The sequence below is a fragment of the Oncorhynchus clarkii genome, chromosome 30 (genome assembly GCF_045791955.1).
Source record: "Oncorhynchus clarkii lewisi isolate Uvic-CL-2024 chromosome 30, UVic_Ocla_1.0, whole genome shotgun sequence".
In the NCBI taxonomy this organism is placed as follows: Eukaryota; Metazoa; Chordata; class Actinopteri; order Salmoniformes; family Salmonidae; genus Oncorhynchus; species Oncorhynchus clarkii.
This window is the reverse complement of record NC_092176.1, coordinates 21,172,380-21,195,207: the sequence shown is the minus strand read 5'-3', so window position 1 is coordinate 21,195,207 and position 22,828 is coordinate 21,172,380. Positions and strand designations below refer to the sequence as shown.

The window sequence follows — 22,828 nt, the reverse complement described above, 5'->3', positions numbered from 1 at the left end:
GACACCCTGGTTTGAATCCAGGCTGTATCATAACTGGCTGTGATTGGGAATCCCATAGGTGGCGCACAATTGGCCCAGCAACGTCTGGGTTTGACCGGTGTAGGCCGTCATTGTAAATAAGAATTTGTTCTTAACTGACGTCCCTAGTAAAATAAAAAATTGTCCCTCCTCACAGACAGGACCCACCCAACCATCAACAGGGTCAGGACGTAGTTCATCAACCAATCTACGTGATGTGTGTGAATGCATGCATACATCACGTAACAAGTGCACTGTTTTTCATTGGTGTTTTACACTGTATCTGAATGTTTTTGTAGTGAATGTTTATGTGGTGAATGATAATGCCGTTGCCTCTCCATTGCAGGTGAGATTAAGTTTCACATCCCTGAACTGGAACTGGATCCGGAGGTGGATGTGCTGCTGACCACTCCAGAGGTGATGGAGAAGATGGAGCAGTGTGTGTTGAACTAGCAGACTCAGATCACCATTGTCGTTGAGGAGCAGCAGAAGAAGAAACCACAGGCGAGAGAGGGAATAGCTTTTTGGATCCATACTTTTCATTCAGACCTTTTATGATTTCAAATGAAAATGAATTGAGTAGAAATGGCTGGTTAGTACTATTACTGGTTGTTTTATACATTCCCAGGCACCAGGCCCCATAGCAGACATAGAAACCTGGACCTGTCCATGACCGAGCTAAGCAATCTCCATGTGGGGATTGTGCGCTTCCTTAGCACACTGGAGAGACACTTCAAGGTGGGCTTATAGTTCTGAGGAACAGGCCCTGTTCTCCCCAAGCTTCACATTATAGCAGAAACATTCCATGTGTTATTGAAATATGTAATTCATTCATTCAAGGGTTTCTCTTTATTTTTTCTATGTTCTACATTGTAGAATAATAGTGAAGACATCAAACTATGAAATAACACATATAGTAAAGTCATGTAGTAACCAAAAAAGGATTCAACAAATCAAAATATATTTTATATTTGAAATTCTTTAAAGTAGCCACCCTTTGCCTTGACAGCTTTGCGCACGTGGCATTCTCTCAACCATCTTCATGAGGTAGTCTCCTGGAATGCATTTCATTTAAGAGGTGTGCCTTGTTAAAAGTTGATTTGTGGAATTTCTTTCCATCTTAATAAGTTTGAGCCAATCAGTTGTGTTGTGACAAGGTAAGGGTATTATACAGAATAAAGCCCTATTTTGTAAAAGACCAAATCCATATTATGGCAAGAACAGCTCAAATAAATCAAATCAAAGTTTATTTGTCACGTGCTGTTATGGCTGTCGGAAAGAGACCAAGGTGCAGCGTGGTAGGCATACATTTTTAATGTATTAAATGATCACCAACAAAAAAACAAGATAAACGACACGTAAAGAATTGTAGCGCTAAACCAGCAACTAACAAAAACAAGGTCCCACAACAGAAAGTGGGAAAAAGGGCTGCCTAAGTATGATTCCCAATCAGAGACAATGATAGACAGCTGCCTCTGATTGGGAACCATACTTGGCCCAAAAAATATATAGACAATATAGAATACCCACCCCAACTCACACCCTGACCTAACCAAATAGAGAAATAAAACGTCTCTCTAAGGTCAGAGCGTGACACATGCGCCAAATACAACAGAATATGCTTACTAACAGGCTCTAACCAATAGTGCAAAAAAGGTATTAGGTGAACAACAGGTAGGTAAAGAAATAAAACAACAGTAAAAAGACAGGCTATATACAGTGCCTTGCGAAAGTATTCGGCCCCCTTGAACTTTGCGACCTTTTGCCACATTTCAGGCTTCAAACATAAAGATATAAAACTGTATTTTTTTGTGAAGAATCAACAACAAGTGGGACACAATCATGAAGTGGAACGACATTTATTGGATATTTCAAACTTTTTTAACAAATCAAAAACTGAAAAATTGGGCGTGCAAAATTATTCAGCCCCTTTAAACGTCCCAAGGAGCACTGTGCAAGCGATAATATTGAAATGGAAGGAGTATCAGACCACTGCAAATCTACCAAGACCTGGCCGTCCCTCTAAACTTTCAGCTCATACAAGGAGAAGACTGATCAGAGATGCAGCCAAGAGGCCCATGATCACTCTGGATGAACTGCAGAGATCTACAGCTGAGGTGGGAGACTCTGTCCATAGGACAACAATCAGTCGTATATTGCACAAATCTGGCCTTTATGGAAGAGTGGCAAGAAAGCCATTTCTTAAAGATATCCATAAAAAGTGTTGTTTAAAGTTTGCCACAAGCCACCTGGGAGACACACCAAACATGTGGAAGAAGGTGCTCTGGTCAGATGAAACCAAAATTTAACTTTTTGGCAACAATGCAAAATGTTATGTTTGGCGTTAAAGCAACACAGCTGAACACACCATCCCCACTGTCAAACATGGTGGTGGCAGCATCATGGTTTGGGCCTGCTTTTCTTCAGCAGGGACAGGGAAGATGGTTAAAATTGATGGGAAGATGGATGGAGCCAAATACAGGACCATTCTGGAAGAAAACCTGATGGAGTCTGCAAAAGACCTGAGACTGGGACGGAGATTTGTCTTCCAACAAGACAATGATCCAAAACATAAAGCAAAATCTACAATGGAATGGTTAAAAAAATAAACATATCCAGGTGTTAGAATGGCCAAGTCAAAGTCCAGACCTGAATCCAATCGAGAATCTGTGGAAAGAACTGAAAACTGCTGTTCACAAATGCTCTCCATCCAACCTCACTGAGCTCGAGCTGTTTTGCAAGGAGGAATGGGAAAAAATGTCAGTCTCTCGATGTGCAAAACTGATAGAGACATACCCCAAGCGACTTACAGCTGTAATTGCAGCAAAAGGTGGCGCTACAAAGTATTAACTTAAGGGGGCTGAATAATTTTGCACACCCAATTTTTCAGTTTTTGATTTGTTAAAAAAGTTTGAAATATCCAATAAATGTCGTTCCACTTCATGATTGTGTCCCACTTGTTGTTGATTCTTCACAAAAAATACAGTTTTATATCTTTATGTTTGAAGCCTGAAATGTGGCAAAAGGTCGCAAAGTTCAAGGGGGCCGAATACTTTCGCAAGGCACTGTACATGTAGATATGGATAAAGTGACTATGCATATATGATGAACAGAGAGTAGCAGTAGTGTAAAAGAGGGGTTGGTGGGTTGTGGGTGGGACACGATGCAGATAGCCCGGTTAGCCAATGTGCGGGAGCACTGGTTGGTCGGCCCAATTGAGGTAGTATGTACATGAAAATGAATAGTACATGAATAGTACATGTACATGAATAGTTAAAGTGACTATGCATATATGATAAAAAGAAAGTAGCAGTGGTGTAAAAATAAGCAAAGAGAAACTACAGTCCTTAATTACTTTAAGACATGAAGGTCAATCAATCCGAAAAATGTCAAGAGTTTCTTCAAGTGCATTCGTAAAAACCATCAAGCGCTATGATGAAACTGGCTCTCACGAGGACCGCCACAGGAAAGGAAGACCCGGAGTTAACTCTGCTGCAGAGGATACATTCATTTGAGTTACCAGCCCCAGAAATTGCAGCCTAAATAAATTCTTCACAGTGTTCAAGTAACATCTCAACATAAACTGTTCAGAGGAGAATGTGTGAATCAGGCCTTCGTTGTCAAATTGCTGAAAAGAAACCACTACTAAAGGACACCAATAATAAGAAGAGACTTGCTTGGGCCAAGAAACACGAGCAATGGACATTATACCAGTGGAAATCTGTCCTTTGGTCTAATGAGTCCAAATTTGAGATTTTTGGTTCCAACCGCTGTGTCATTGTGAGACTTAGCCTAGGTGAACGGATGATCTCCGCATGTGTAGTTCCCACCGTGAAGCATGGAGGAGAAGGTGATCTCCGCATGTGTAGTTCCCACCGTGAAGCATGGAGGAGAAAGCGTGATGGTGTGGGGGTGCTTTGCTGGTGACACTGTCAATGATTTATTTAGAATTCAAGGCACACTTAACCAACATGGTTACCACAGTATTCTGCAGCGATCCGCCATCAAATCTGGTTTGCGCTTAGTGGGACTATAATTTGTTTTTCAACAGGACAATGACCCAAAACATACCTCCAGGCTGTGTAAGGGCTATTTGACCAAGAAGGAGAGGGATGGAGTGCTGCATCAGATGACCTGGCCTCCACAATCACCTGACCTCAACCCAATTGAGATGGTTTGGGAAGAGTTGAACCGCAGAGTGAAGGAAAAGCAGCCAACTAGTGCTCAGCATATGTGGAAACTCCTCCAGGACTGTTGGAAAAGCATTCCTCATGAAGCTGGTTGACAGAATGCCAAGAGTGTGCAAAGCTGTCATCATGGCAAAGGGTGGCTACTTTGAAGAATCAAAAATCTCAAATATATTTTGATTTGTTTAACAATTTTTTGGTTACAATATGTATTATTTTATAATTTTGATGTTTTCACTACACTGTAGAAAATAGTAAAACATTAAGAAAAGCCTTTGAATGAGTAGGTGTGTCCAAACTTTTGACTGGTACTGTAGGTCTGACTTTTCTGCTGCTGACATGCTCTTTTGATATGTTGTCCTTCTATCCCTGAGGCTAAGTTGTAGGCTCTTCTCCATGCCCAGAGACTAAGCATTTGTGTTGTGTGTTCCAGAACCTGGCCACCGGGGCAGACTTTTCTGTGATTCTGGACACCATCCCTCTGATGATGAACTGTCTGTTCATGGTGTGGATCATCTCAGCTACTACAACAAGGACAAACACATGGAGCCCTTCACGGAGCGCATTGCCTGGGAGCTGTCTGTGTGTGTGGCTCATATCATCAATGCTCTGTTTGTGCACCAGCTTTCTGCTATGATTATGAATACATGGGGCTGAATGGTCATCTGGTCATCACCCAGCTGACTGACCGCATCTACCTCACCCTCACACAGGTCTAATACCTGAACCTCAACAAAGATTTTGTCTAACTTAGCTACCACTGTGTTTGTGCTTGCCTCAGGCCCTGTCCATGTACCTGGGTGGAGCCCCTGCAGGGCTGGCTGGAACAGGGAAGACAGTCCACCAAGGACCTTGCCAAGCTTTTACATTATTAGCGCTGTTGCAGGTATGGTTATAACGGCAATAACGGCAATTGTAGTCAATATTAATGGTTTCTTTATTTACCTTATGTATTAATTTCTCATATTTCTCCTCTCCTCTGTCTTCCCCCTCTGTGTCCAGGCTGTGGGTAAGATTTTGTCTTGCCTGGCCCAGTGTGTTGCCTGGTGCTGCTTTGATGAATTCAATCTCATCGATGACTCTTGCTGTCTGTCATCTACTCCCAGATCCAGATCATCCGCAATGCTCTCATCCTGCACCTCAAAGTGCTTCCATGTGGGTTATTATGGCACACAGTCATTTCTTTGATGTCTGGAGACTGCCAGGACAGTTCTGGATTGGGAGAGGCTGTTACAAAAACATTGCAATTTGAGTAAGTAGCTAGAAACAATTGCTACTGAACATCAATGATGTACTTATGGCAAGGTAATAACAATTTTGAGACGTTTTCCCTAAAGACTGTTGGTGACATTGACTCAGGAGGCTTTGAACTCAGTTTTGTTGTGGGTGTCAGTTTTCAGGGCCTGGAGATCAGCATGGACGACCGCATGGGAATCTTCAGCACTATGAACCTTGGCTACGCTGGACTCACAGAGCTGGACTCACAGAGCTGGACTCACAGAGCTGGATGCACAGAGCTGCCTGAGTCAATCAAAGCCCTGTTCAGACCTGTGGTGGTCATGGTGCCTGACCTGCAGCAGATCAGTGAAACCATGCTCTTCTCAGGGGGATTCCTCTTGGCCAAAATGAGCAGCATATCATCTCATCAACACACACACACACACACACGCACGCACGCACACACACACACACACGCATACACTCACATGCACAGACACATATACTGTTATAGATAAATGTTGTATCTGACATTGTTAGACAGTCACATTACTCAGTTAGTGATCTTCATTTGAATGCAGATTCTGGCCAAGAAGATGACAGTGCTGTACAAGCTGGCCAGGGAGCAGCTGTCTAAGCAGTTCTGCTATGACTTTGGACTGCAGGCTCTGAAATGTGTGTTAGTGATGGCAGGAGAACTGAAGAGAGGTTCACCAGATCTCAATGAAGACCTGTGAAAGTCCACTGTGATCCATCCGATTCCTCTGTATTTTATTTACAGTAAGTAGACAAAGAGAGCATTCATGATTTTCTGGAAATTGTGGGTGGTTTCATTTCTATGCCCTTGAAGATGTCTTAGACAATTGTTCTTCTCTCTCCCTCTGTTTTTTTAAAATGATCTTTCCCCTTCTCCTTCCCCGACTCCTTCTCACCCTCTCTCTCTCACTGTTTCTCTCTCAGGATGTAGTGTTGATGCGTGCCCTGTGTGACATGGACCTGCCTAAGTTTGTGTTTGAGGACGTGCCTCTGTTCCTGGGGCTGATCTCAGACCTGTTCCCGGGGCTTGACTAACCCCGTGTGCGCTACCCCAGATTCAACGATGCTGCAGAGCAGACCCTTCTCTGTCTCAACGTTAAATCTCAGGGCATAGGAAACTTTGTGAAAATGACCATTAGCATTATACAATTGAAAGATGACAAATTCTGTTATTATTTCAACACATGAAACTGGAGATGTTAAGTCCCTATCCTAATGCTGTGGTGTGTCTGTGGTGTTCAGGTGGACAAGGTGGTGAAGATGTACGAGACCATGATGACCAGACACACCGCTATGCTGGTGGGCCCCACAGGTGGAGGCAAGTCAGTGGTCATCAGCACTCTGTGCCAGGCCCAGACCAGGTCAGTGGTCATCAGCACTCTGTGCCAGGCCCAGACCAGGTCAGTGGTCATCAGACCACTGGGACAGCTGGCTTCCCAACAGCTTGGCTTCTCAAAGCATTCAAAAGAGAGTGTTTTGGGGGATAGTAGCCCTCATAATTGTGGTTGTTTTCATGCCTACAGGTTAGGCTTGGTGACCAAGCTGTACTCCCTGAACCCTGAAAGCCATGAGTGTCATCAAGGTGTACGGCATTCTGGACCCTGTCACCAGAGACTGGACTGATGGGATCCTGTCCAACATCTTCAGAGACATCAACAAGCCCACCGACAGAAAGGAGAGGAGGTAAAGATCATGTCTGACTGCATCCCAGTTGGCACCCTATGTTGGCACCCAGTTGTCCCTATAATTTCTAAGCAAACAGCTGGAGGCAGGGCTTTCTCCTATAGAGCTCAATTTTTATGGAATGGTCTGCCTACCCATGTGAGAGACGCAAACTCGGTCTCAACCTTTAAGTCTTTACTGAAGACTCATCTCTTCAGTTGGTCATATGATTGAGTGTAGTCTGGCCCAGGAGTGTGAAGGTGAACGGAAAGGCTCTGGAGCAACGAACCCGCCCTTGCTGTCTCTGCCTGGCCGGTTCCCCTCTTTCCACTGTGATTCTCTGCCTCTAACCCTTTTACAGGGGCTGAGTCACTGGCTTACTGGTGCTCTTTCATGCTGTCCCTAGGAGGGGTGTGTCACTTGAGTGGGTTGACTCACTGATGTGATCTTCCTGTCTGGGTTGGCGCCCCCCCTTGGGTTGTGCCATGGCGGAGATCTTTGTGGGCTATACTCGGCTTTGTCTCTCGATGGTAAGTTGGTGGTTGAAGATACCCCTCTAGTGGTGTGGGGGCTGTGCTTTGGCAAAGTGGGTGGGGTTATATCCTTCCTGTTTGGCCCTGCCCGGGGGTATCATCGGATGAGGCCACAGTGTCTCCTGACCCCTCCTGTCTCAGCCTCCAGTATTTATGCTGCAGTAGTTTATGTGTCGGGGGGCTAAGGTCAGTTTGTTATATCTGGAGTACTTCTCCTGTCTTATCCGGTGTCCTGTGTGAATTTAAGTATGCTCTCTAATTCTCTTTTTCTCTCTTTCTTTCTCTCTCTTGGAGGACCTGAGCCCTAGGACCATGCCTCGGGACTACCTGGCATGATGACTCCTTGCTGTCCCAGTCCACCTGGCTGTGCTGCTGCTCCAGTTTCAACTTTTCTGCCTGTGGCTATGGAATCCTGACCTGTTCACCGGACGTGCTACCTGTCCCGGACCTATTATTTGACCATGCTGGTAATTTATGAACATTTGAACATCTTGGCCATGTTCTGTTATAATCTCCATCCGGCACAGCCAGAAGAGGACTGGCCACCCCTCATAGCCTGGTTCCTCTCTACGTTTCTTCCTAGGTTTTGGCCTTTCTAGGGAGTTTTTCCTAGCCACCGTGCTTCAACACCTGCATTGCTTGCTGTTTGGGGTTTTAGGCTGGGTTTCTGTACAGCACTTTGAGATATCAGCTGATGTAAGAAGGGCTATATAAATTAATTTGATTTGATTTGAGTCTGAATACTTTCCAAATGCACTGTATGCTGTAGGTAGAGAACATTGAACAGCACAAGGCAATGTCAATAACTACATTTTGACAAAATAGATAGAACCTTATAGTCCCCAGCTCTCGAATTGTCCCCCATCTGTACTTGGCACAATTAAACAGCACCGTCAGATATCAGAACTTCATTGTGTGTCCAGTCCGGATCCTTGTCTTTGTGTCAGTGCTGACCTGCCCCTGTCACTGTTCTGTAGGAGATCCTGGAGGAGTACATTGAGAACAAGTCCAGAATGAACCTGGTTCTGTTTGATGACGCCGTGGAGCACCTGACCATGTGGAAGACAAAGCCAAGGATATCGAGGAGCAGAACAAGGTAATTGCTGTGGGGAAGAGGGATGCTGACTTGCTGAGAGCTCATTGGCTGAGGCCCTGTCTGCCTGCCCTGGGCCGCCTGTGCCCCCCTCCCTAGTTCTGTGTTCCACAAGTTCAACACAGGCTGAATTCCAAATGGCACCCTGTTCCCTATGGTGCACTACTTTAGACTGTACACTATATAGGGAATAGAGTGTCATTTGGGAGGCACCCATAATGTACTGGTGACACTCATATCAGATAGCCGGGCCCGGAGTCTGCAGTCTAGTCCTGATGAAGTGTTACGTTGTCATCTGGCCCGTTCCCCGGCTCTTGGTCCTCAGGAAAATAGGAAAATTGTGTCATAGGAAAATTACAGATGATTTGGGGAAATGTCTGATGTTGATTAATGGAACAAGTTGCTCAGTGGCTTTAACTTACACAAAGCATAGCAGACCTCCAGGAGCAGGACTAAACTGAACTAAACACACATGGTTCAGACCCCTAACCTCCTAGATAGAGGAGGCAACTGTGGTTAGACACAAATCAATGAAAACATATTATAATTAAACACAAATCAAATGCATGTCATTCCCACACATTAAAAACATTAGCTGGGAATACGTTTAGTTTTTATGCCATCTGTTGAAGGAGGATGTAAGTATGAACCTAGTGTGACCTATGCTTTTTTTCCGTTATCCTTACCCTTATTCGTTGAAAACTCCATTTCAACAGTGCTCCAAAGAACATAAATCCTGTTTTACAGATTGCATTGTTGTGTTTAGAGGCTGTATATTCCTCCCTTGGGGGGGTGTAGGATTTGCAAATCCTATTCATTGTACACTTAAATGATGGATAAAAACAAAACAAATATTTTCTGGTTTAGATCGTTTTCCTGCTTGACTCCTTTAAAGCTGGAATCCATGCTTGGTGAAACTGCCACGTCCGTTTGGGATATTATAACGACCTATTATAACAACAAATAAATTACTCCCGAGTCGAGCAGAGGTCTAAGTCACTGCATCTAAGTGCAAGAGGCGTCACTACAGTCCCTGGTTCGAATCCAGGCTGTATCACATCCGGCCATGATTGGGAGTCCCATAGGGCGGCGCCCAGCGTTGTCCAGTTTTGGCCAGGGTAGGCTGTCATTGTAAATAAGAATTTGTTCTTAACTGACTTGCCAGGTTAAATATTATTATTATTTTTTAATTCTTCAAACAACGAACACTGTTTTTCCCCTCAGACATCATTGCTTACGCAATAGAACAGCAGAGTATGTACTGTGATTTTTTTTACCATGATGCCGGACTTTCCTCTCCTCCATTTCATCAACAAAACAAAATAATAACAAATGTGCTGTGGCGAAACAGTGGCACTGTTTTACCTTATCCAAATTGCCTTAGAGCTCCATTCATGTCCATTGATTGTTGTTTTCTTGTCTCTCTAGTTGTGCTTCTGTTTACTCGTCTGACACGCCACCGCTGTGCAAATCGTTTGTCAAGCCACCCAATCAGGTCCAGGTGGTGTGTGAGTGCATCCTGGTTATGCGAGGCCAGGAGATCAGCTGGAAGTCAGCCAAGAGCATGATGGAAATGTACTGGGATGCCATCAACACCAGCCAGGTCAAGACTGTCAGAGGTAGGTCACTTCTGTTCTGTGGTGTTCACACCAAACAGGACAACAATAGGCCTAACAAAATCCACATTGCAACTTTAACATGAGCCATAAAATAGCAAATATACCATTTTACATTAGTCTGACATATGTTCACTCTATTCGCCATGTGTTTCCCCTTGGCCAAACTCTTGGAGAACCTGAACACCAGCTTTGAAGAAATGCAGACTATCAGTAAGGCTGGTTCTGGGATGTTCAAGTTTGTGGAGGCTGTCATGGGCTACTGTGACGTCGCCAGGGAGATCAAGCCCAAGAGAGAGAAGGTTACATGACCCAGGCAATATGATCGAGATAGTGTAAACAGTGTACATTACTTTGACCAGCATTGGGGACCTTCCATAGTTATGAATCTCTTCTGTTTACGTAGGCATAACACTAACCTGCACATGGCCCATGGCAGTTATATGGCACCAGCCAATGAGAATTAGCAGTGTTGTGTTAGTTAGTGGTTTTTCACTCCCCCTGGCTGTCTGTTGCAGGTGAGGTGCACAGAGAAGAACATCTTCCAGAGTAAGCGTGAGCTGGAGCGTATTCAGAACCATCCATAGGGAGCCGGGGGCGCTGGGGGACAAGTACAATACTGCCATGGGGAGATGCAGTTGCTGCACAAAGAGGCTGAGGTCATGGAGAGGAGGCTGATCGCTGCTGACAAACTCATCTCAGGCCTGGGCTCAGAGAACAAGTGGAGTGGATATATTCACACACAGAGAAGACAGCATGGCTTACAGACAGTTGAAAGGCTGAGGACCATGTTGATATGTTCCATTTTCTGACTACCTTTTCTGTATCTTCCAGCCCTTCCACTTCTTCCACAACAAGGAGATGGACTACAAGATCCCTCCTGACGGGCCCAAGAAAAATGATGTTGGTCAGTGGATTAAGTTCATCACTGATCTGATATGCAGACGACAAATGTAGCTTTTTACACACGAGCTCTGCTGCACGACCATTGTTGTTATTAACTTGTCATCATCTTCCATGTTCTCTGATTGACTTGTTATGTGTCACTGGGGAGACTGGGACCCTGCCACTGGCCAATACTACAGAGGCTCATGATCTCATACGTTCTTTCTAACACACATCTCATAGAATATGCAATGAGTGTACAAAGCATTAGGAACACCTGCTCTTTCCATGACATAGACTGATCAGGTGAATCCAGGTGAAAGCTATGATCCCTTATTGATGTCACTTGTTAAATCCACTTCAATCAATGTAGATGATAGGGAGGAGACAGGTTAAAGAAGGATTTTAAACCTTTAGATAATTGAGACATGGATTGTGTACGTGTGCCATTTAGAGGGTAAATGGCCAAGACAAAATATTGTGCCTTTGAACAAGGTATAGTAGTAGGTGCCAGGTGCACCGGTTTGAGTGTGTCAAGAACTACAACGCTGCTGGGTTTTTCATCAAGAATGGTCCATCACCTAAAGAGCATCCAGCCAACTTTGCACAACTGTGGGAAGTATTGGAGTCAACATGGGCCACCATCCCTTGTAGAGTCCATGCCCCAACGAATTAAGGCTGTTCTAAGAGCGAAAATGGGTGCAACTCAATATTAGGAAGGTGTTCCTAATGTTTGGTATAGTCAGTGTATATTATTAAAAGTTGCACTGTCTCAGTATCAAAGCAGCCATGAATATGCACATCTCGTCATAAACAGATACAAAATACAACACTGTGTATACAGTATGTGCATGCATGTTGTGTATGTACTGTGTGTGTAGTTATGTTGTACTGAATGGTTCTTCCTTCCAGGTGGATGAAGTGGAGGCCCAATGGGATGTGGTTATCTGGGTTGCAGGTCCCAGAGTCCTACCTGACTGCTCTGGTTCAGGCCACCTGCAGGAGGAACAGCTAGACTGCTCCACACTCTATACACAGGTCACCCAGTACAGCACTGAGGAGGAGGTCAACGTGAGACCTGGACAGGGTGAGAATCCTTTAACAGACACACACACACACACTGTCACGCCCTGGCCATAGAGAGGCTTTTATTCTCTATTTTCGTTAGACCAGGGTGTGACTAGGGTGGGCATTCTATGTTCCTTATTTATATTTTGTATTTCTTTGTTGTTTGGCCGGGTGTGGTTTTGATAAGAGAATTTTGTTCTCCAGGTACATAACCCAATTTAATTATATTACTCCGTCTGCAAACCAGAATTTGTAAGATCCTGGTTGAATGAAACAGACGGAGGCCCAGCTACAATAGATAGTCAAAAAGGTTTATTCACAGGAACGTCCTCAAGTCAGGAATACAAAACAATTCATTTTATACTGACTTCTCACGACCACACATTCACACAACCATACGCACACACACACACACACACACACATGCATACAAACAGACGCACACACATGTCCTGCTCCCTGTCCTTCTCCCAAATCTCTAGTCAGGTCAGCACCAAGCTCAGACAGTCTGTGTTTATAATACCATAAAGACATATTGTCTTTACCCTAATTCTGACTAGACTACACATTTATTGATTATGATGTTATACATTCTAATCACTTCCATACAATTATATGTTTCAGGGCAGAATATTCTAATCATTCAATTAACCGATAATTCTCACCTAACAGGTTCTCAATCAGAGGCAGCTGTCTATCGTTGTCTCTGATTGAGAACCATACTTAGGTAGCTTTTTCCCACATGGGTTTTGTGCATAGTTGTTTTCTGTTTTTGTGTCTGCACCAGACAGAACTGTTTCGGTTTCATTTATTCTCTTGTTGTTTTTGTTAATCAGTGTTCAAATAATAAAGATGAACACGTACCACGCTGCGCTTTGTTCCACTCCTTCCAACAGCCGTTACACACACACAGTGATGCTTTGATACTGAGGGTGCTGTTTGTGTTCCCCCAGGCTGCTTTGTGTCACGCCTGTATCTGGAGGGAGCAGACTGGGACATAGAGAGGGGTTGTCTGGTCAGGAGTAAAACCATCCTCAAGGTCATCCCCATAGAGGCACATCACCACAAACTACAGTTAGGGGGAAGCACCACCTTATCTGTTTAGAATCTGGATATCTGGGATATCTGGCTGAGCTACTGTCCTCTCAAGCTACTGTCCTCTCAAGCTACTGTCCTCACTAGCTTCTGTCCTCTCTAGCTACTGTCCTCTCTAGCTACTGTCCTCTCTAGCTACTATCCTCTCTAGCTACTGTCCTCACTAGCTAGTGTCCTCTCTAGCTACTGTCCTCTCTAGCTACTGTCCTCTCAAGCTACTGTCCTCTCTAGCTACTGTCCTCTCTAGCTACTGTCCTCTGTAGCTACTATCCTCTGTAGCTACTGTCCTCACTAGCTAGTGTCCTCTCTAGCTAGTGTCCTCTCTAGCTACTGTCCTCTCTAGCTGCTGTCCTCTCTAGCTACTGTCCTCTCTAGCTACTGTCCTCTCTAGCTGCTGTCCTCTCTAGCTGCTGTCCTCTCTAGCTGCTGTCCTCTCTAGCTGCTGTCCTCTCTAGCTGCTGTCCTCTCTAGCTGCTGTCCTCTCTAGCTACTGTCCTCTCTAGCTACTGTCCTCTCTAGCTGCTGTCCTCTCTAGCTACTGTCCTCTCTAGCTACTGTCCTCTCTAGCTGCTGTCCTCTCTAGCTACTGTCCTCTCTAGCTACTGTCCTCTCTAGCTGTTGTCCTCTCTAGCAAATGTCCTCTCTAGCAAATGTCTCTTTTGCCATTTTCTAACTGTGTCCATGATGTCAGTGTATATGTCTCTTAGAACACTCGGAGGACTCCAGTGTACACCACGTTCATGAGGACGAATGTTTTGGGTCTGAGGCTTGTGTTTGAGGCAGACCTCTTCACCACCAAGCACATCTCCCACTGGGTGCTGCTGGGAGTCTGTCTGTGCATCAATGTCGACTGTTTCTGTTTTTGTTTTATATTTATATGTAGATAATTTAAAGGCTGATTTTATTATATCACTACAACACAAATAATTGTTTGGGAAACTATCACATATCGCATTTGATGACATGCTTATAAACTTACTATTACTTAAATAAAAATCTTTCAGAAAATGGATTACTCCACAGGTGTTCTTATTATCGCTCTAACACTAGGTGGCAGCCCACCCCAGTCCCTGGTCCTCTCAGGGTAGTGTAGTAGAGCCCCACAGCAGAACTCCTGTCTCCAGTCAGTCCTCTGGAGAGGTGCCAGTGGATCTCAGAGCCTCTAACCCGAACCCCTGCTATTTTTAATCTCTGAAGACAGATTTCTTTATTAAGTCCTCTGTCTGCTTTATTCCGTGTGACATTTCTAACGCCCAGCATCTGTGCTCAGGTCACCCTGACCAACTGACGGGGGAGATAAATCCACAAGGAGAAGAAAGTCTGCTTTGTATTCGTTTTAATTAAAATCTTAACATTATTTCTCCAGGTTATATTTCATTCTCCCTCCTCCTTTTCCCTGACTACATAGATCTGGCGTATTGGGGGAGGAGGCCCTCAATTCTGATTCAGACTGAAGGGAGATGTTTTAAAATATATATCCCCACAGATTAAATGTAGATTTAGGTCTGAAACTAATCGTACAGGTCAGATGTGTACGTGCTGTCTCCATATGTTTGTACTTGAGTTCTTAGAAACATGTCATTTTTTTCATACATAATCCAAAATGTCTCAAAAGGAATTCAGTCAATGTTTAAAGATTAATGGATTATAGCTGTCGCATTGGGAAAACCAGGAGTCTGGAAAATGTGTATCTGAGTGAAACATTGACCAAAGTGCGCACTGTGAAACTTTTCCACAAACTTATCCTAGACCTCCTATATTCTTATCCTTTTTCATTATTTGACTAAGCTCTGGCTATAATCTTTGCCTTTGTTCTCTCCCTTAAAGCTATTCAGAGTGAGCAAATAGACTTTATGATATTGACTAATCTCAGGTAGTGAGGTGAGACAGCAGTCTGGGTCACAGAGGGTCTCCAGGGTGACCATGACATCAACATACAGCACATGTACAGGCAGTTCTGTCTGGAATGAATTGGCTAATTCACCCAGCTCAAGCTCTGTACTGTATAATCCCACAGCAGTGAACAGTGAGCAATGTGACTTTAGTCCTCCTGACAGTGTGCGGCAATGGTAAGAGAGTGGGAGCCAGACCAGAGAGCACTCACTGGTTTCACTGGTACTCTGTCATAAAGCAGACAGCACTGTGGACAGGAGCGGAGCAAGAAACACTTTTATTAGCCTACTCAGGAAGGGGGGGGGGCAGTAAAAAGTCTGTGTTGCCACTCCATAGAATAGGGAGTGGGAAAGGTCTACCTTTTAGTATATGTGCACAGCAAATTAGTCAAAGGAACTTCAGTAATTCAACCTTAGGGAGGCAATAGGTAAAGGAACTATTTATGTTTGATTGCACAGTGGAGAGAAGAAAAAAGGGTAGGAAAAAAAACTCCATGAAAACGACTCCCACCTCCCCCTTCAGAGGCCAAGATTATTTTCAGCTGCGAGGGAGGGATTTACATTAACCCTAAACTCTTCCAGTTCCTTCTTGGCACCGCTCTGCACCGGCCTGCTGCCTTATAATATGCCACCAGTGCCCTGAATCAAAAAATACAGACACATCACTAGCCCCCCCGCTCCCCGGTGTGATTGGGAGCAGGTGAGCCTAGGAGAGAGTAGACCAGAGCTCCCACTGCGCTGCGAGGAGAGCCCTGTGCCAGTCCTAAACCATGCCCATCTGTGCCAGGGTGTCTCTGAGTCTGCACCCACCCTGTTACAGCCACAACTACAGACACTACATTAGGGAAGCTTGGCCAGTGGCCACCTAATGTGTGTAAGTGCTACCTAATCGCATCATCACCAATGCAGGAGTGAACCACCACACAACATAATGTGTGCCCTCAGGAGGACAGGATGCCAAGATGTCTGTCCTGTGTTGTGGTGTAACTGTGTGCTGGTATGAATCATGCTCTTAGATGGCCTCTCTTCCTATTTGGCGTCTCTTCCTATTTGGCGTCATGCCTGCAGTGGTGAACGCTACTGTGCTGCCCATTGGGAGACCTGAGAAGTGTAGTCACTCTGACCACAGATATAGATTACTGGTTTCCAGGCTGCCAGGTGTTTAGCTTGGAGCCGTCCCACAGCCCTGTGGTTAGTGGCTGTTTGGACAGAAACCCTCCAAGTTCCACCTCCACTGGGTACGGGAAAGAGGTTACAGAGAGCTAACCTCCCCTGCTGTCTGGCTCTGTCTGCCTGGACCATGCCCAAACATTGGTGTTTGCCCGCACGGGCTGCTGAGTTATGATGCCAATGGCAACCACATAGCTCAAGGCTGGACAAAGGCCAAGATTAGGTGGGAGGAAGAAGGATACAGAGAAAAGCGAGAACAAATAGCATGTCTCTAAAAGGGTTGGGGTCAATTTAATTTCAATTCCAGTCAATTCAGGAAGTACGCTGACATTCCAATTCCAATTAAAGTCAATGCTTTTCAATTAGGAAAATGTGTAATTGGAATTTGGTTTACTTTCTGAATTGCCTGGAATTTAAATGGAATTGACCCCAACCCCGGTCAATATAAACCAGATGACACAATGCAAAAGTGTGTCTGGCATATGGGTCTTTTGTCCTACAGTAAAGCATGCTAATTTATATGACACTCAATGACAATCAATAACAAAGACTTTAATTTAAGGTCATCAACACCACCATAATATTAAACTACAGTATGTGTATGTATTCATGTTTATTATCATCACTTTATTATCATCCTATTCACTTCTTTATTTCACAATCATGTGCACATGATTCCCACTTGTACCATAGTAGACTTTCTAAACTAAATGATTACTGAGGAATATCAGTCACTCTGGGGTAGTTCAGTGTTTAGTGTAATGACGTGATGACAGATGCGTAAAGCGAATCCGTGTTGTTGTAGGCATGCCTTGTCCGCGGTGAAAGGTTGAAACGGGGAATGGGCAGGGTAAAAGACTGCAGGCTCTGCTTTTAAAAGACTCACGTAGAGTATAAAACTATAGTTTCTTGCCCATTGTGAGACGCTCGACACGAGACAGGCTACATTACGCACAGACGGGGGGAGGGAGAGTTGATATTGAAAAGAAAAGAGACTGACCAGTCACAATTCCAAGTTTACTTCGTCTGGTTGCTTCGGAACACTGCTGATAGATTTGGGCATGTGGGGAACTTTCGGCTAAGTCCGTGATTTTGGTTTTTGTGCGACATCACGGGGTGTCATTGTCACCTTTCTTTTCGTGGCATTTAAAAGGCACCCACTTAATTTTTTGCTATTATAACGGTACGTGTAAATTATATATTTACATTTTATGTATTTGGTTGATGATGGAATGCGCTCCCTCTCGGTGACGCAAAAACCTGGACTTTAAGGCATATAAATATTTCACTCACTAGCTCTGCTTTCGGGTCAGCCTGAGCTTTTTAGGAACGTTTCTGCCTGTGCTTTTTTGAGGCCGCGGAAATGGGAGCGTGTCAACGGGACGTTGTGTCCGCGCTTTGCCGAAAAAGTTTCCGTTGGATTGTGCTGCTGCTGTGGCTGACCTCTGCAGCTCATGCCACCTGGAGAACAGGGCTTTACAAATATTCAGCTGGGACCCAACTCAACAGAGAGTCGTCCGCAGCGTCTCAAACCTCTATTTATCAAAAAAGGTATGGATACATGCATGATCATTTATTGTTGTTTATCTTCTAATTTCGTGTATTAGAGGCTAATTATAACATTTCATGGAAATGTTGATGATACTGTAAGTAGGCTAGATCATCATAAGGCATAATAAAACAAACGTGTCAAAGTCTCACTCAAAGGTTCTGTGTCCTTCAAGCATCCGTTCAGATGAACTACCTGCTTTAGTGTGCGTACCATTCTTAATGCATATTCACAATGTGACACATTCATAGACTGTGCTACATTTAATGTCCCTAAATAAATACTCTATCCACAACTCGTTTTAATTGACTAAAATGCTATTATTTATTTTCCAATATACTTATAATTAACCTCCTATTGTTATCAATTCCATCCATCTCCTCAAAGTCCCCTTTTCTGCCTGTTTATACAACCAACAATGACAGAGCTTCCCCATCCCTATCCTATCCATCTAGCAGGTCTCATTGTCTTCTTCACACTGGGTTTTCCTTTTTCCTGTCCAAGCAGCACACTGTCCCATCCTCATTGTCTCTGCGTTCCTGCCTGGCCTGCCCACTGTCGCTCTGGGTGGCCTATTGGCTCCTGTCCTGTGAGAGAAGCGCTGTCTCTAAACTGTGCTCTAGTCTGTCCAGCAGCACCTCTCTCTTCTCTCCAACATCTGCTGCCGCTCAGCTGTCAGGAACCTCCTCACATCTGACCAGGCTCAGTCCTCAGTCCTTTGAGGCTCTTCCACTAAGCCCCATACACATCCTTAACGACAGGCACAAACCACAAACTCAACACTCTCATCTGGGGAGTTCTACAATGGGAATGGGTAGTGAATGGACAACACTGGTCTGTTTTATGTTATAATAAAGTGGATCTGCTGAATTAAGGTACTATTTATCATTCTTTGCACAAATATACAAATATTTTGTGTGAACTCAAAAGATCTCTGTTTAGTACTCTCTCTGTCAGTGTTTTGTATTTCACCCTTTGTGTGTTCCTCCCCTGTGATCCTCAGAGGTGAGTGTTCCACATGACAGCAGGGTTGTTGATGAGGGTGGTTCTGTGAGCAAAGCCCTCAGACTAAACACAGAGGGGGAAAACACCAGCTTCCCTTTAGAACAAGTTTTTCACAGAGCCCAGACAGCCAATGTGGATGTGATTAAGTTCCCCATCACACTAATATTTACGCTCTCAGGTTCTGAGTGGTGGGGGGCAGTGGGTGGAGGATCCTCCTGATGGGTGAAGTGTCCCTGGGAAGTGTCCAGATGGTGCAGAGAGATCCTGGTTTTGGTCCGCTGGTGCTGTGTTCACTACCCCACCCTGAGCCTCTCTCTGTCATTAATGTGCCGTGGTTGGTGGACATGTTTGCTAAGCACATGCAGCTGCAGCCCTAATGCATCTGGACTTGGAAGAGGTGAAGTTTACAGTTTACTCGGCTGCTGTTTGAAGGTTACTTGGGCTAGTGGGGAAGGGAGGGTGGAGAGGGGGGTATTCTAGTGAGTCAGCCCTGGTCTGAGGATGGGATCAGTGGGTTTGACATGACATTAGAGGAGCTGCATAACTAATCTCCCTCCACCTGCTGTCTGTCTAGGCTGCTTTATGTAGACAGGCATGTTTATGGTGTGTGTCAACAAGACCAGTTGGGGGCATTATCATTAGCTATGTGTAGGACAGAGGGCTGTCCTCTCCGCTCACATGGCCATAGTAGGAGCACTGTAACATTCCTAAAGGCCCAAGTCCTTTGTCCACATACAAGGCATTGAACAATGTATTGACAACAGAGGTACTGAGAGAGATAAAAGTTGATTTCAACAAGGGAAGGGTGGTCAAGAGATAATGAGTATTGGTCAAGAGATAACAATGACTGAAAGAAGTCTCCAGTCATACCTACCTAGTGCTAGATTCAGAACAGCAACCAGAACGGCATAAAAAATAATAAAAATAAAGAGAGACCTGGACCAAGACCGCATCATGAACACGTCAGCAGTTGTGTAAAGCACATAAGTAAAAATACTTTAAAGTACTGCTTAAGTAGTTTTTTGGGGAGCTGTACTTTACTTTACTATTTATATTTTTTACAACTTTTACTTCACTACATTCCTAAAGAAAATGATGTACTTTTTACTCCATACATTTTCCCTAACAGCCAAAAGTACTTGTTACATTTTGAATGCTTAACAGGACAGTAAAATGGTCCATTTCACGCACTTATCAAGAGAACATCCCTGGTCATCCAAACTGCCTCTGATCTGGCAGACTCACTAAACACAAATGCTTTGTTTATAAATTATGTCTGAGTGTTGGAGTGTGCCCCTGGCTATCCATACATTAAAAAAATCTTAATATAAGGGTTTTTAAATTATTCGTACTCTTTCTTTTACTTTTGATACATACAGTGCCTTGCGAAAGTATTCGGCCCCCTTGAACTTTGCGACCTTTTGCCACATTTCAGCCTTCAAACATAAAGATATAAAACTGTATTTTTTTATGAAGAATCAACAACAAGTGGGACACAATCATGAAGTGGAACGACATTTATTGGATATTTCAAACTTTTTTAACAAATCAAAAACTGAAAAATTGGGCGTGCAAAATTATTCAGCCCCCTTAAGTTAATACTTTGTAGCGCCACCTTTTGCTGCGATTACAGCTGTAAGTTGCTTGGGGTATGTCTCTATCAGTTTTGCACATCGAGAGACTGACATTTTTTCCCATTCCTCCTTGCAAAACAGCTCGAGCTCAGTGAGGTTGGATGGAGAGAATTTGTGAACAGCAGTTTTCAGTTCTTTCCACAGATTCTCGATTGGATTCAGGTCTGGACTTTGACTTGGCCATTCTAACACCTGGATATGTTTATTTTTGAACCATTCCATTGTAGATTTTGCTTTATGTTTTGGATCATTGTCTTGTTGGAAGACAAATCTCCGTCCCAGTCTCAGGTCTTTTGCAGACTCCATCAGGTTTTCTTCCAGAATGGTCCTGTATTTGGCTCCATCCATCTTCCCATCAATTTTAACCATCTTCCCTGTCCCTGCTGAAGAAAAGCAGGCCCAAACCATGATGCTGCCACCACCATGTTTGACAGTGGGGATGGTGTGTTCAGTGTGATGAGCTGTGTTGCTTTTACGCCAAACATAAAGTCTTGCATTGTTGCCAAAAAGTTCAATTTTGGTTTCATCTGACCAGAGCACCTTCTTCCACATGTTTGGTGTGTCTCCCAGGTGGCTTGTGGCAAACTTTAAACTACACTTTTTATGGATATCTTTAAGAAAAGGCTTTCTTCTTGCCACTCTTCCATAAAGGCCAGATTTGTGCAATATACGACTGATTGTTGTCCTATGGACAGAGTCTCCCACCTCAGCTGTAGATCTCTGCAGTTCATCCAGAGTGATCATGGGCCTCTTGGCTGCATCTCTGATCAGTCTTCTCCTTGAATGAGCTGAAAGTTTAGAGGGACGGCCAGGTCTTGGTAGATTTGCAGTGGTCTGATACTCCTTCCATTTAAATATTATCGCTTGCACAGTGCTCCTTGGGATGTTTAAAGCTTGGGAAATCTTTTTGTATCCAAATCCGGCTTTAAACTTCTTCACAACAGTATCTCGGACCTGCCTGGTGTGTTCCTTGTTCTTCATGATGCTCTCTGCGCTTTTAACGGACCTCTGAGACTATCACAGTGCAGGTGCATTTATACGGAGACTTGATTACACACAGGTGGATTGTATTTATCATCATTAGTCATTTAGGTCAACATTGGATTATTCAGAGATCCTCACTGAAATTCTGGAGAGAGTTTGTTGCACTGAAAGTAAAGGGGGCTGAATAATTTTGCACGCCCAATTTTTCAGTTTTTTGATTTGTTAAAAAAGTTTGAAATATCCAATAAATGTCGTTCCACTTCATGATTGTGTCCCACTTGTTGTTGATTCTTCACAAAAAAATACAGTTTTATATCTTTATGTTTGAAGCCTGAAATGTGGCAAAAGGTTGCAAAGTTCAAGGGGGCCGAATACTTTCGCAAGGCACTGTAAGTATATTTAAAACAAAATACTTTTTGACCTTTACTCAAGTAGTATTTTACTAGGTGACTTTCACATTTACATGAATCCTTTTCTATTAAGGTATCTTTACTTGTACTCAAGTAGGACTATTGGGTACTTTTTCCACCACTGCACATCAGTATCACACAAACAGGTACATGACATACAATCAGGCAAAAATGACATCAATGCAATAAGCAGCACGTCAGTAAAGAACATGTACACGACACAAGCCAGAAAAATATCAGAGTGCAATACGTCAAGCATCAGAGCTTGCAAAAAATCACATGGCTATTACATTTTTCCAAAATATTTTTAAGTAAACCACTATGCATTCTTACAATAGAGGCATGCTGACTAGTGACAGCCAGTGGCAAGTAGAAACACTAAAGTATTAAAGCCATTACAGTATCAAAAATAATCGTACTAAACAACTATGCTTTCTTACAATAAGGCAATGCAACTAATGACATTGGATAATAACTAGAAACAACTGCATGCCTCAAAAACCTGTTCAATAGAAATAGTACCACCTATGCAAATGGAAGGGGTTAACTGTACTTGAGTGAGCTCTTGACTTGTACCGTCCCTCTGTTGAGTAGCCAGCCCAATGCAGCAGTTTTTTCAACCGTGGCCTTAATGAGGGCTATTGGAGCCAAGCAGAGGGAAGGGTTAAGACAGCAGCTATTTCCTGTGCTGCCTGAGGAGGGGAAGTCATGGTCTGACTGCCAGACAGCCTACTCCCTGTGGGACCTTTAGAACCTGACCCATCACCACCTCC

The 22,828-nt window shown here is 43.9% G+C and overlaps 1 protein-coding gene across 2 annotated transcripts in view; it reads left to right on the top strand.

Annotated features, from left to right (window-relative positions):
- Positions 1–17,288: 17,288 nt before the first annotated feature.
- The window catches only part of LOC139390178 (EMI domain-containing protein 1-like), a 100,178-nt gene continuing 94,638 nt past the window's right edge, over positions 17,289–22,828 (top strand). Inside the window, exon 1 of one of the 2 annotated variants that reach the window (XM_071137423.1) lies at positions 17,289–18,024. In XM_071137423.1, the coding sequence (XP_070993524.1) occupies positions 17,837–18,024 (188 nt within the window). In that variant the 5' untranslated portion in view covers positions 17,289–17,836. The remainder of the gene's footprint in view (positions 18,025–22,828) is intronic. The other variant, XM_071137424.1, reaches the window with a different exon arrangement.